The sequence below is a fragment of the Netta rufina genome (genome assembly GCF_964035555.1).
Source record: "Netta rufina genome assembly, chromosome: 19".
NCBI classification, from domain to species: Eukaryota; Metazoa; Chordata; class Aves; order Anseriformes; family Anatidae; genus Netta; species Netta rufina.
In genome coordinates this window covers 7,071,001-7,085,135 of record NC_140143.1, presented here as the reverse complement: position 1 = coordinate 7,085,135, position 14,135 = coordinate 7,071,001, and the positions used below count along the sequence as shown (strand labels likewise).

Genomic DNA, 14,135 nt, shown 5'->3' with positions numbered 1-14,135 from the left:
CAGAAGTGAAATCTGCTATTTTATTCTTTTATTTTTATTTATTTATTTATTTATTTATTTATTAAACCCAGAGTTCTTGAACTGCAGTTTATCTGTTAAGTTCTTGAGTTTGAAGTTACGTGTTATCATTTAGCTGTAAAATCTCAGCTGTTTTAATGTGGGTCACCCAGCTGCATGTGCATGTAAAGAAAACATTCTTTTGAGCAAAATAGCAAAAAATTATCAAAAATTCTGTGGTATGATGATGTATTTGTGTGAATTTCTACATTTGGAATTGCAGCACTCTTAAATGAAATGTGTACAGGGTATGTGTAATGGCAAAAAACATATTTTAGTGTGGTTTCAGTATGATTTCACATCTTTTGTTTTGTGCTGTATTTGTGGTTTTGTAGGCTTCAGAGTATTATTTATAGTTTTTTTTTTAAATTTATTTAATTGGGTGGGGATAAATACTAAACAAACAAGAGAATCCTAGTTTACTTGAATTTCTGGTTTGCTTGTGAAAGGACGTTATTAAAATTTCTCTTGATGACAGCATAGTATAAACTTTCTAGCTAATAAGGTGTGTCATATATAGGAACATGAAACTTCCTAGGCGTTCTTAATATGTCAGTGGTGAGACTAAAAGTGTTCTCATGTTAAACTCTCAACAGCTTGGTGACCACTGAATAATCACAGCTGTATCTGTTAAATGGCAAGCTTTTAATTTTTTAGCTTTAAGCAGAGGAAGTTTAGACCCCTTTAGCTAATTTTTTTTTTTTTTTTTTAAATCAAATCAGTGGTAGAACTGTTAATGTTTCATATTCAAAGATAACTTTTTTTTTATTTTTTCTTTTTGTGCATTATGTGGTTGATGATATTTTTGCCATAAAACCAGATAGGTTTAAAGTAAAGTTGGAAACATTTCCATCTCTGGAAAGCAAAAAGAGGAAGCTAGGGCAGGAAGATTGGAAGAACTGCGTGGTTAAACTTGCAATGGATTGGTGCATATATTGGAAGGATTCCAGCCAGGAAGATGTTATTTTTGATCTGTTCTTAAACCCTGACCTATTCACAGTGAATAGACAGAAAGAATCCCTCTCCCCCCACCCCACTTTTTTTTTTTTTTTAAACTGTGGCAACAGTGAAAGCAACATTTAAACAGAAGCTAATAACGCTGGTGAGATGCATAAACAGTGGCTAATTCAGAGTGTAACAGTGGTGGGTCAGTGTGAGTGATCCAAATCTTGAATTAGATCTGTCACTCAAAATAAATAGAAAGTGTAGGGAAAAAAACAGCTTATGAAGAAATATCATTTATTTATTCTGTTTATAAATGACTGTCAGAGTAAAGGGGGGAAAAAAAGTGCAAGAAAATAGTAATGGGTATTAAAATCCAGGGTCAAAAGTACTGTTAGTGAGGCAGTTTGAGAAAGGACTTGGTAGGTTAGGATGTCTTGTTATTCAGTGTGGAAATCAGAATGATTTTTACCTTTTCAGACAAAGAGGTCAGACAATGCTTCCAGTATCCCAAAAGACCCTAGAACAGGGAAATATTTTGCGTATTACTTGTGCTGAATGGTAAGCACCTTGTTTAAATAGGAAACACTGGTGTTATTTCAGTTGACGATTCAACTCTGTTTTAAAACTGTCCCATTGTCACGTATATTGTTGGTGAACAGTTGGTATGAAATGAAGTCTCTTGTGCTGTCAGATTTCAGATAGATGCAGCTTACCTCAATGGCAGATGTTATGGCTTTGAAGGACTATATATGCACTACTTCTCTCTGCAGTTCTGAAATTCCCTTGGTTTCTGTTGCAAATACCATATAAATTGGGTTAGAGCAGGTATGTGCTCTGTGGTAGTACCAGGTTATCTGTGCTGGTGTTTCTGGTACAAGAAAGTGCCTGCAAGCTAGCTGGTATTGATGAGACGGGAGATTCCTGTACATCTTATTTGATGGTATGGAGAATGGTGCTTCCTGATAATGATACTACTGAATTTGCCATACTTAAAAGTCTGAAAAGCTCTGTGTACAATGAAGGGACATTTTTCTTGTCCAGTGTCATTGTGCCACCTATTAAATGTAAACAACTGACAGCAAAATAGAAACAACACTGATTTCAAGAGTGTTCTAGAATGAGGGTTTAAATAGTCTTATAGGAAGGTATTATATAACTTCTTAAACTTGTGTAAGAATTCTGGCTTTAAGGATTACCTTCTGAATTTTCATATTCCAGAATTAGATGTTTGATATCGATTTGCAGCTGCCTTGTTTTTTGGAGGAGGATACATCGGGAAATCAGGCTTCTGAAATGCACTAGCCTATTCTGTAGTGGTAGTTAATTGTGAGGCTTTTGGCAAGCATTCAGGTACTTTTCATCATAGATACAGGAAGAAATGAAAAAAGATCTACCTGTCTTAGGTGGACGCTTAGAAAATAGAGAACACCCAAACCTGAAAGGCTGGTTACAGAGGAATTTCTTTTTTCTAAGACCCGGGTGAACTTTAAAAATGAACTTTAAATATTGATATTGAAAATAATATTTAAAAATTTGAATGTGAATATCATTTTCGAATTTTCAGTTTTCAAATTAGCATGGAGGCATTAAGAGTAGTGCAGATTTGTTTTTTTTCTACCAGAGACAATAAATGCTGTAGCTGAAGCCATAGCAGGAAAAGTCCCTCCACCCCAATGCAACTGAGAAATGGTATAAATGCTAAGCAGGGAATAAATGACAATGAATTGCTCCTAGGTTTTTCACTGTAGGGTTGATCTCAGTATTGCACAACCTTAGCCTAAAGGTTGGGGTTTCTCTGGTGATTTTTCTTTTCTGCCATGCAGCGTTAATGAATTTGCAAAATTTTTATCCTCCTTCAGAGGAAGTCATTCACTCACTTGGTAGAATTCCTTCACAAGCCTGCTTCTTCGTGTCCTTAAACTGCAGTTTGTGACTGCTTCAGTTAAAGGAAGAGCTGTTAGCTGTAACCTATATGAAGGTCTCTGTTAGACTATCATATGGCCTTGGGCGTGAGTGGGTAGGTTAATCCCTGAAACGTTTAGCACCCTGTGTTTCAGCGTAGAAGGGAAGGTAGATCAATACTATCTTAGGTCAGCTGTAGTTCTGGCAGTGTAACCAGGCAGGGGGTGCTTACAGATTTGGAGATTTTCTGGCTGCATTACATAATGATATTGAGATAGACTGGCCAGAATCCAGATCTGTCTGCTTCCGCATTGGCCCCTTGCCACGCTCAAAAGCTTGCTCCAATTTCAGCGTTGTAGCGCTTCTGCAACTTGCAATTACTTTATTGAAGCAGATACCTGGGAAATGAGAGCCAGCGTCTATTTCTTTAAATACTGTATTTAAGTAATGCGAGTGCTATCAAACAGTAAGTCTTTGGCAGAGATGTAGTTAGAATGTAGTTCTTTAGGGCAACGTCCAGCTCAACCAGCAATCCCTTCTCCCTGCCTGAAAGCCAGTCTCTGCAGTACTTATTTTCCACTCTCAGCAGCTAGGCAGACAACAATCTCCTTTGGTGCCCAGCTGTGATTCATTGCCGGAGCAGGTCTTTCCTGTGTGCTGACTGAGATAGGTCCATGGAAAAAAAATATCATGTGATCATATAATTAAAGACTCTCTTAATTCATTACGTAGGGAGAGACTGAACTGAGATTGCAACCAGACAGACACAGTCCTTCATAGTCACGGGTTAGAAAATGCTTGTTTGGTCTGCGGACATGCATACATATATATGTGTGTGTGTGTGTGTAGCCCTATAAACATGGGTCAGTGTTCAGAATTGTGAGAAACTTAGGGCAGCTTAAGCTGCTTCAGCTGTTAAATTCAAACCTATCTTCTGAGTGTGCATGAGCTGTGATACTCGTCCCTTCTCTGGCAAGTTCCTAACTAGGTCAAACTTGGGTGCAGGAACGAGAGACGAGAGGCCACCTGTTGACAGTTTTTAGGCACTTGCCCTACAGGCTGCAATATTAGACCTTTTCACGGAAACACTTGAGAATTTTCCAACAAAGCAACACATGCTTTTTCTGATCCTTGCTGGAGAACCTATCCTCTGGCTGAAATAGTCTTCTAAAAGTAAAGTGTGAAGGAGACAGCCTGTATAGAAAACAGGAGAACAAATCATAGATGTGTGGCAGAGCTTTAAACAAATATTTATTTCTGATAATCGACCTAACCTAAAATTATCTATGTTTGCATCTGTGTTGATACATTAAATATTAGTATAACAGCCCTAATGAAGTTACGGTTAGGACCTGCCTCTCTTTCTAAAAGAGCTTTGAGTGCCATGCAACAGCCTGTGGTCCCAAATCTGATTTCATTTTTTTTTTCAATAAAAACAAAGGGTTCTATTTCTTTTACCTTTTTTTTTTTTTTGCATATGAATGACAGTGATGGGCATACTGTTTAAAACATGGGAAGCTGATGTACTGTAGATACAGCTGTTTACACTTTTTTTTATGCCTGAGGCTCCCGAAGATGAACCTACTGAAGGATACTTCTGCAATCACTTTGTTTTGCTGAAGAAAAATCTGAATAAAACTATTATTCAGTAATTCTTTTTTATTGATGCTACCTGTGCACAATATCTTAACTCTTCAGTAAGAGCAGACCTCCATTACTCTGAAGTACTTTTTCTTGTATTTTATCATTCTAAAATAGAAGACTTTCCAATAAAGTTACTATGATTTGAGAAGGTTTCTCTGCATGAACGATCCACAGCAAAATGTAAGACTATCTAAAAGGTATCATTAACCTCTGTTTTAAGACTGGCATAGTCTTCGTTTCAAACTGAATTCAAACAGTTTGTTCTGAACTTGAGATTCAGTGCACGAGTCTGTTCTAAGTGAAGCAGAGTTGACTTGGACTCTTGCAATTTTCTTTTGTAGACAAGACCTCAGGCTAAGGAACAGGTTTTTGTTTGTTTGTTTAATTGCTGTATTTGTATGTTTTATATGATAAACATTGCAATAAATAAAAAACATGACGATCTGAAGTAATATAGGAGTCCTGATGGCAACGGTTAGAGTCTAGGTAAGTGTATGGGATATTTTTTAGAAGTAGTTTTTAAGGAAATAGTTCTAGTTATATGGGACCTTTCAGTATCCAGTGTCTTCCTTCGGTTTCTTTACTAGTTGTTCAGTGGTTATCATCCGCAACTAAGTGATGCTAAGCATCTGATTGATTAACATCTCTGTTCAGAAAGCCAAGTGTGTGCAGCTTGTCTCTCGTGCTAGAGAAAATCGGCTGTTTGCAGGGCTTTGAAGCCAGAAGTTTTCTTCATTTTCACGAGGCTTGAGCAAAGTGCTGTGTTGCAACCTGCAGTTATGTTGTTAGGTAAGGCAGGGTGGAGCGTAACAGGTGCTTATTAATACCTCTAGGCTACGGGTAAAGGTGACTGTATTTTTTGAGCGTTCACAGAACTAAACAGGTGGATATTGTTTTAATGTTTGGCTTGAGAGTGGACACTACTTACCTTCTATATTTAATGGCAAACTTTTAATGCAGAACTCTGAAACAAATGGTGACTTTCAAAGTTAAGTAACACTTCAGGCCTTTGTGTTGTATCTCCCAACCTGTACTTTTAAATTTAAGAAACAAAACAACAACAAAACCTCGTTAATAATTTCAAACAGAAATTCATTTCTGCTCTTCTTTTCGCTTTGGATTTTCTTCTTGATTTTTTTTAAAGTTTTTTTTTGCTTGTGTTTTTTGGTGGAGTACATCTTAGGTATGTGTTGAATGTGATTTTAAATCTAAAAATTTAAACAGTCCAACACTGCCCACACTGAATACCTATGAGGTAGTTATAATGGTGAATAGCTTAACAGGTACAAAATGCAGGAGCTGACTACAAAGCTTTGAACATCATTGCTGTGTTGAGTATCAAGCAAAGCTCTGGAGGAGTACGAATGCAAACATTTTAAATTAGAGAAAAACAAAATTTAAGTTTGGATTTTGTTTAGACTGAAGATGAAAAGTTGTGTGCGTAAGATAATGCAACCACAGAGCCTACCAGGTGGGGATTAGGAAGGTCTTTTGTAAGGTACTTCAGTTACAGTGGGCTAGATGCTATAGGTGTTTTGTCTGTGCTGCTCCTCCATGACTGCAGGCGGGCTCTGCTGGGACTGCAGGAAGCCACAGCCAAAAACAACTGCATTGTGTTTGAAGACTCTGGGGTAAAGAAAAAAGGGAAACCTGAAATTTTTGGTGGTGTTTCTTTTTTTCTTATGACTCTTAAATATAATATAACGCCGGTTCTGAAAGGAAATGTAATGCTAGTTCTGAAGTTTCTCTTATCTCCTCTCCCGCTTTTTCAAGCAGAGAAACATTTGTCAGGAGCGATCGTTACACAGCATTTCCCAGAGTCCCCAGTTCACCAATAAATTCTGCCAGTGTTAGAATGCAAGCCTAAAGAGATGACCCTGACCTCAGCAGGGTTCCCGTGTTGAAGTATTTGTTTCTACTTAGCTCTGCCATGTACCTCACCTTGTTTTCCCTTTTCCTCCTGTCTTCTAACTGCCCACTTTTGTATCCTTCCTTTGCACGCCCTATCTTTGCTCTTGACTTGCAGTCATGCTGTTTCTTCTGCAGCAGCAATGCTGTGAGTTCTGGACACAGGAGCACGAAGAGGTGCAAGTCCAAATCACTGCTGCGTGATAACGGGGAGGTCCTGAGCTGCTCCCAGTAATAGTGCTGTTCTTCATTGCATTTCCTCAGTTCCTGTTGTTACAGACTCCTTGCAGCATCTCCTCTGTCTTGGAGACTGACCCAAATAAGCTAGGGCCCAACTGATATTGCCCCTACCACGTGGAAAATGAAGTCCCTGGACTGAAAACCACGTCAGACAACACAAATGCAAGGCACCGCTTGTGAGTCCTTCTGCTTCTTGTTCAGCCTGCAGAGAGATGAGACTGTGCTCACAGCTGTCTGAGGTAGCTGGAGTAATCACCTCGCACTGAAGGAAATTTGCAGCAGCTTTGCAAAATTGCCTTTGGCGTCTGTTTTAGTGTTCCTGTAGAACCAGCTAATTCAATTTTTTTTTCATCAGTTGATGTAGCATTTTTCAAAACAAGCCAGTCAACATTTTTAAAGATTTTTATTGCAGTTTCTCTCAGAGCTGAGAAGTGCCAAAATATGCGTCCATCTTTGCTGTATCATTGCTCTTGAATGGGAATTGCTTTTTTTTTTTTTTTTCCTCATTAGGTTAAAATGAATTGAAATGGTATTTTAATGCTTCCCTAATCCACTTGTGGTGCCTATGTTTTGATTAAGGTAGCAATACATTGATGCTGAATTACTGAGTGATTATATCTGCTCAAGTATATCTAGGCACAGTTTGCTAGTGAAATTCAGCCCTTGTTCAGTGGGACAATGGGATCATCTTGTGACAAGCCTTTTCTAAGGAATAAAGATGTGTTTGATAAATTTGATACTATAAAGAAATTCAAAACAAATTGCATTTTTTTTTTCCTCTCTCCTAAAGGCTGTTATTTTTACTGGCATTATTTACTTACCAAGGATGTGCCATCTCAAGAGAGAAATATTCAAATGGTATTTCTGGATTTTCAGATACCAGGAGGAAGCCCTCCAGGGAGCCTTGCATACATACAGTAATTGTTAAACTGCCACAGTGTGTGTTGCTAGAACTGCAAAGAGAATTCTTCTTCAAGTTTTCGGAAGCTCTCCTTATCTGTAGAAAAATTTGACTTGTAGAGTTTTGATGGACCTACGAGCATGAAAGTGAAGTTTTCCCTCTGCTCAGTTTCCCAACCTTATTTTTGTTGCTTATAATCACAGTACCTGTGTTTTAACACCTTCATGGTAAGGTTCTAGGATTCTCATTCGTCTTCTGTTTTACTACCCTATTTTCTCTATTTCCCACAATATGATTTAAAACTAAAGAAAAAGAAGAAAACTGTCATTTGTTTCCAGTGCTTGGTCTGGGCTTACACTGTGTGACAGCATCCTGTCTGGGGCTTCCTCAACAAAACGTGGCACAGAGATGTGTTATACCAGGGTCTATGGCTTGTAGGCCTTTTCTTCTATCTGAAGTCACTCAGGTTATCCATTAAATCATTGCTGGAAACATTAATGGACATGTTAATTTTTAAAAGCTGCTAGATTCTCAGAGTGGACCTTTTCTAGTCTGGGATTCTGTTAAATCTTGTTTTGGGTGTGGAAGCAGAAACAAGAGCAAAGCCCACCTGTTTGCATTTCTAGGTGGCATTGCAGTTTTATGCAAATTCTGTCCTCATGCTCTGTGCGGTGTGGCAATGCTGAGAGATTTGAACTTAAAACACTGCACTGAAGTTGCTCGACAGCTCTACACAGAATCATATATCACAAGCTGCTTAACGAAAGAGCAACGGTGAACTTGTCACTTTGATTTAGGAGTAAGCAAAGAGTGTACTTAAGTCCCTTTCAAGATTGATGTATTGATGATTCACAGGCATTGTTAATCACAAGTATTTGTCAAGGTAGGACTTGTGGTGTGATAAATGGTGGCTAATCATAGATGAGTGCTGAGTCTTTTATGCTAGTTACAATGCTGTATTTATTAGGAAGTATTTTTTTTAGCGATAGATGCTGTTGTTGTGGTAGCATTTGTAGCCCAGTAGTTTAACACTTTGACATTTAAAAATTTTGACTCTAAAATTACCTGACCCTACGAAAATTACTTGGACTCTAAATTGACTTCTAAACATGTGTTGCTGAGTAATAAATGTTATCAGTCTTCCTTAAATAAACAAAGATACACTTGAAAAATAGTGGGCCTAAGAGGTTTACTTTATAAGAGGAGTCAACATTTCAAATACTTAGCAATTTTACTTAGTCAAATCCTTCTACAGGCAAATGAGGGTATGTGGATGCAGATACTTGTTTTCCATTGCAGCTGTGACCGGACAAGGCTTGGTATTGATACTCATGTATAATATATTTATAAACCTTTGTTAAAATAATCAGTGGTTACTCTAATTCTCTTAAGGGAAATTCCCAAACACAAGGCTGTTGCTAAAAAGCATTCTCTGTGAGGCAATTCTAGATTTCTAGCATTTTCTAGTCTACTACTCAATTCTTTTACTTGGGAGGAAAAACAGAAATAAACCTGCTCATATTTGTATTGAATTTTAATTTTAGCAGCATATTGGGACTAAAGAACGTCAAGTTTTTATCATGATAGTAACTCTCTGGTGGAATTGGTAGACTTTTTTGAATAACATGCTGTAGAATGAAGGTGTAACTTCATATGGAACCCCGTTGCTTTAATCCTCATTGAACTATATGGGATTGGAATAAAAAGTAAATGGCTACTGGCAAAGAAACAAAATGGTGTATTAAAATGAAAAGTGTTCTTTCTAGTCAAATTAGCAGATACTAAGAGCCATGCTTTTTTTTTTTTTTTTTTTTTTTTCTTTCAGAACACACACAGCTCACCCTGTGTCTTTTCTTTAATGATCACTCTCATACCTTTTGTCTGGTTCAACATACGGTCCTAATTGTTGCTTTTGTGACCTTTTCCATTTCACAGTGGTTCCTGTCATTTTGAAAGCTCTGACATATGATGAGAAGAGGGGATCATGCAGTGTGGGTTCCAACGTGAGAGATGCGGCGTGCTATGTGTGCTGGGCCTTTGCTCGTGCTTATGATCCATCAGAACTTATTCCATTTATTAACCAGATTTCAAGGTAAGCTGCTGCGATAAGAAACTGAGCTAAGTACAGTTAATTTTAAAAATCTGTTCAAAACTAAGGAGGAACTAGAAATTAATTTAGTAGTCTTATACTGTATCCCCTATAAGTTAATGATGTGGGAGAGTAATGCCCTATCTTTAAGACATTTAAAATTAGATATTTGACACACACACACACTCTGTCTCTCTCTGAAGTTGCAGAGCTGCTTTATGGGGTCAAAGGAGAAGAGAAAAGGAGAAGAGAAAACTTACAGAAGTTACTTCTTACTTTTTCAGATGCACACTTGTTCCTAATGATCGAGGAGTTATGGTACTTTGTCAGATTGTATGGTGCAAAGAACATAGCATGTCATATTGACTTGCAAGCTGAGCTGATCTAGGTGTAAAGGAATAAACTAGACTTCAGATCTCCTAAAAACCCGTTTCAGAAATTCCAGATACATCTGTATGGGTTGTAGTTTTCCTTCTGAAATGTTGAAGATTGAAATTTATTTTGAGTAAAGAATACTTTTAAAATTAAATCAATTCCAGTTTATAAAAGTGGTAACAACTTGAACTCTATGTGGTGATTTTGAATTCTTAGTAATATATCACTTCTGAAAAAGCATTTTTATTATAGCTATTAGCAGGTTCTAGTTAAATTTAGCAAATACATGACAGAACTCTTCTCTCTTTTGTTATATTTTGTTTTCATAGAGTACCACAGTCTAGAATGACTACTTTAACAAAACTACTTTTAGTTGAAAGGGGAAATATGCAAGTACTTCTTTTTTAGCCTGTTCTTTCTGTTTCAAGACTCTCAGAAGTCAGACTTTCAGAAGGTACCTCAGTCAACATCTGTCATACTGTAACAATGGACTAGAACTTGGTGCCGGTTCCCCCAACACTAAGGATATTTCTGCAGCTAGAAACTGGTTTTACCTTTTCCTTTTTTCCTTCTTTCTTCTCTTGCTTTTCCTCCTCTTTTTGCTTGTCTTGTGGGATTCTCTCTTCAGTAGGTAGTCTTTTTGTTGGCAGCATATTTGCTGACATTTCAAGGTGTCTTTAATGGGTGATTTGCACTGTAAACACAGAGGTAGCTTCTCACAGTTTCTTGGCAGACTTCTAGTGTGCTCTCATATCAGCAACTCAGGCATCTTTGTCTCCACTGGCAGATTTTTAATCAGTAGTCATTTAGTATTACTTTCAAATATATATAGGAACTATATATTTATAGGTCCCAGAAACCTAGTCCTAGTTCTAGTGCTGCCTTGCTTCCAGACTGCTGGCAGAACTATTCCAATCACACCCAAACAGCCTTGTTTGGAAATGCAGCACTGCTACTTAGCTCAGCAGATGCCCAAAGAAAATCACAGAATCACAGAATTTCTAGGTTGGAAGAGACATCAAGATCATCGAGTCCAACCTCTGACCTAACACTAACAGTCCTCCACTAAACCACATCCCTAAGCTCTACATCTAAACGTCTTTTAAAGACTTCCAGGGATGGTGACTCCACCACTTCCCTGGGCAGCCTGTTCCAGTGTCTAACAACCCTTTCGGTAAAGAAGTTCTTCCTAACATCTAACCTAAAGCTCCCCTGGCGCAACTTAAGCCCATTCCCCCTCGTCCTGTCACCAGGCACATGGGAGAGAACAGACCAACCCCCACCTTGCTACAGCCTCCTTTAAGGTACCTGTAGAGAGCAATAAGGTCACCCCTGAGCCTTCTCTTCTCCAGGCTGAACAAGCCCAGCTCCCTCAGCCGCTCCTCGTAGGACTTGTTCTCCAGACCCCTCACCAGCTTCGTTGCCCTTCTCTGGACTCCCTCAAGCAACTCAAATGTCTTGTTCCTTCTTCTTTAAGGCAGTTTTGAAAGTTCCTTGGGACAGTCTGTAGACCCTACATATCCATTTTTATTCCTTGAGCCTAGTGTGCCTTCCCCTTGCTGGTCTTTGCTGTTTTTCATCCTTGTATCCTCACTTCCTATGCTGGCCCTTTCATGCAGGGTCACAGGGCAGTGTCTCCTACCTGTGTGGTACTTGCTTCTGGCATTTTTTGAGGCCTTGGTAAAATCTTTCTGTCTAAGAATCTGCTGTCACATTTCTTGAGGCTGAATGCTGTTTTTCTTCCTTCTTTTTTAATGCTATATTTTCTACAAAGTAAGCAGGTGAAAAAATGCTAAGGTTCTTAGCGTTGTGTCTCTGGTAAAGCATTTTCATGCTATTTTTGTCATGTTTCATCCACAACAGTCTAGAGACTCAAGGAGAGGAGTCTTGTAACACCAAGCTGTTCTGGAATGTGAGGCCATCTACAGCTGCTGGATGATTTTCAGAAAGAGAATTGGGACTCTAGGAAATGCCTGATTCAGTTATAAGCATGATAGAAGTAGTGAGTGATGCTTGCCCTAGTAAGTTATTAAGGAAATATTTTATTTTCAATGGTCATGTTTAAATAGTCTTCCGGTTGATTTTATTGTAAATTATTAATAGAAAAGTACCTAAAGATATGTTTGCACAGTGAAACAGTGATTGTATTTTGGGTTGTGTTTCTTTTTTTATTCTAGCTGGCTTTTTTTTTTTTTTTTAATCTAACCAGCACAAACGATGGTAGCAATGAAGACATAGTGACAGGATGAGTAGAATGTTACCAAATACTTCTAAGAGGGTGTTAAGGGCTATGCAAAGTTACTTATTGCTATCTTTAAACCAGCAGGAATACATTTATATTCAGGCTGCAAGCAAAACATCAGGAAGAGTGTGGCAATCCAATAGTAAGGTCTTGTTCAAAGCTAGTGTTTTTTGTAGATTTGGTCAGCAGCCCTGTGGAAGTAAATCCTCTGTTTCCATCCTCTTAGTTGAACAACTTGAAGGTTTGTTTAAAGGTCTGGCAAGCTTGTTCCAAGAGAAGCTTTAAAGCCAAAGTGCAAATTTAGAAACATTCAGTTTATCAGCATTCTGTTCTGTTCTTCCATTTTTCAGATTTTTCTTCCATTCATAATGCTTAGAGCAATATATTTCTTTTACTTCTTTTACCCTACCACAATGCAAATCAATGTTATTCTCCATATGTAGGTGCAAGCTGACCATTTTGATTTTACATGATTTGTTGTACTTTGTTTTACTGTTACAAAGCTTTTGCACAATTATGAAGAGCTCTGTGGTTCTGAAGATGCTCCTGTCTTTTAGCTTTCAGTGTGTTCTGGAAACATTTTTTTATTTTTTATTTTTTGGGAGACATCAGGTGTAAATAATTGGTGTCTTCTACCAAAAGTAATACAAGTTACCACTGTGGCTTTGCCAGTTGCAACTTCACCTGTCTGGACTAAGTTGGTGGAGTGGAATGAAATGGAGGGTAGACAGCTGGGGCAGAACTGAAAATTTATTATTTTCAGTCATAAAGTGTTGTGATTTATACATGTTTAGTTCTATAACAAAGCTGCACAATACTTTAGCCAGTATTAGTGCTATAGTAAGGCTCTACTTAAAAATCTTTGTCGTTATGTTGGCTGTACCTTTTCTTAACACAATCAGCTCTTGAAGGTAGAATTGCCACTGCAAAGAGAAACAGTAGAAAAAAAATATTCAAATAGGGTATGACACACAGTTTCACCTATTGTGTCAGCAAGCCAATAATTACATACAGCTCTTTTTTTTAAATCTAGCCTTAGGTGTGTCACTGTTTTACTTAAAGAAGAGTCATACTTCTAGCCACAAGCAAATTGTTGCTACCCTTAAAAAAAATGCAGAACTCAGCATCTTGAAACAAAGTACATGATATCCCTTGTGAGCTGAATTACACAGCAAAAATATCTGCCTATATGAGAATACAAACTATTAGCTTCTTAGAGAAAAATAATATATTATTTACCTGCAAAGAAAGCTACTACCTCGTTAAAAAGATGTAATAAGTGATTGAGATCCTGAACTGTTTGCGTTGTCATGGTGCTAGAAATTGTGAATGGTTTATCCTTCACAGTCTTTAGCAGTGCTATTGAACTGGCTGGAGATAATGCTGAGCTTGGAGTGTGAGTAGCTGGTTGCCTGGTAAGAATGCTCAGAGTCAAGAGACAAGGTGGGCATCGTAGTAGAGCAAGTGCACTGAAAAACTGGTGGTAACTAGATGGTGTTGAGTGGGTAAAATGGTTAAACAGTGACCACTCTTCTTACCGTTCTTATTAAGAAAAAAAATTGACAGAGGATGCTTATTGGAAATACTTGCCTGAGAATTTTAATTTTTATGTATCTGTTGGTATTTTTCCCTATCCATATTTCAACAAGATACGCTTAGTAACATTTGTTTATTTTTTTAGAAGTCCAGTTAAACTGGTTTCTAAAACCTTGCATGATGTATTCAAGCTTCAAGACCACAAAAAGAAGATTCTTGGCAAAGTAGATGAAACTTCACTTTTAATGCAGGATCAGCTTACTACATTTTGAAATACTTGCACATACTGAAGTTGC

At 37.8% G+C, this 14,135-nt stretch overlaps 1 protein-coding gene across 1 annotated transcript in view; it reads left to right on the top strand.

The window, feature by feature from the left end:
- The window catches only part of TBCD (tubulin folding cofactor D), a 126,862-nt gene that overhangs the window by 45,145 nt on the left and 67,582 nt on the right, over positions 1-14,135 (top strand). Inside the window, exon 15 of the mRNA XM_084298331.1 lies at positions 9,533-9,689. Coding sequence (XP_084154457.1) covers positions 9,533-9,689 — 157 coding nt within the window. The remainder of the gene's footprint in view (positions 1-9,532; positions 9,690-14,135) is intronic.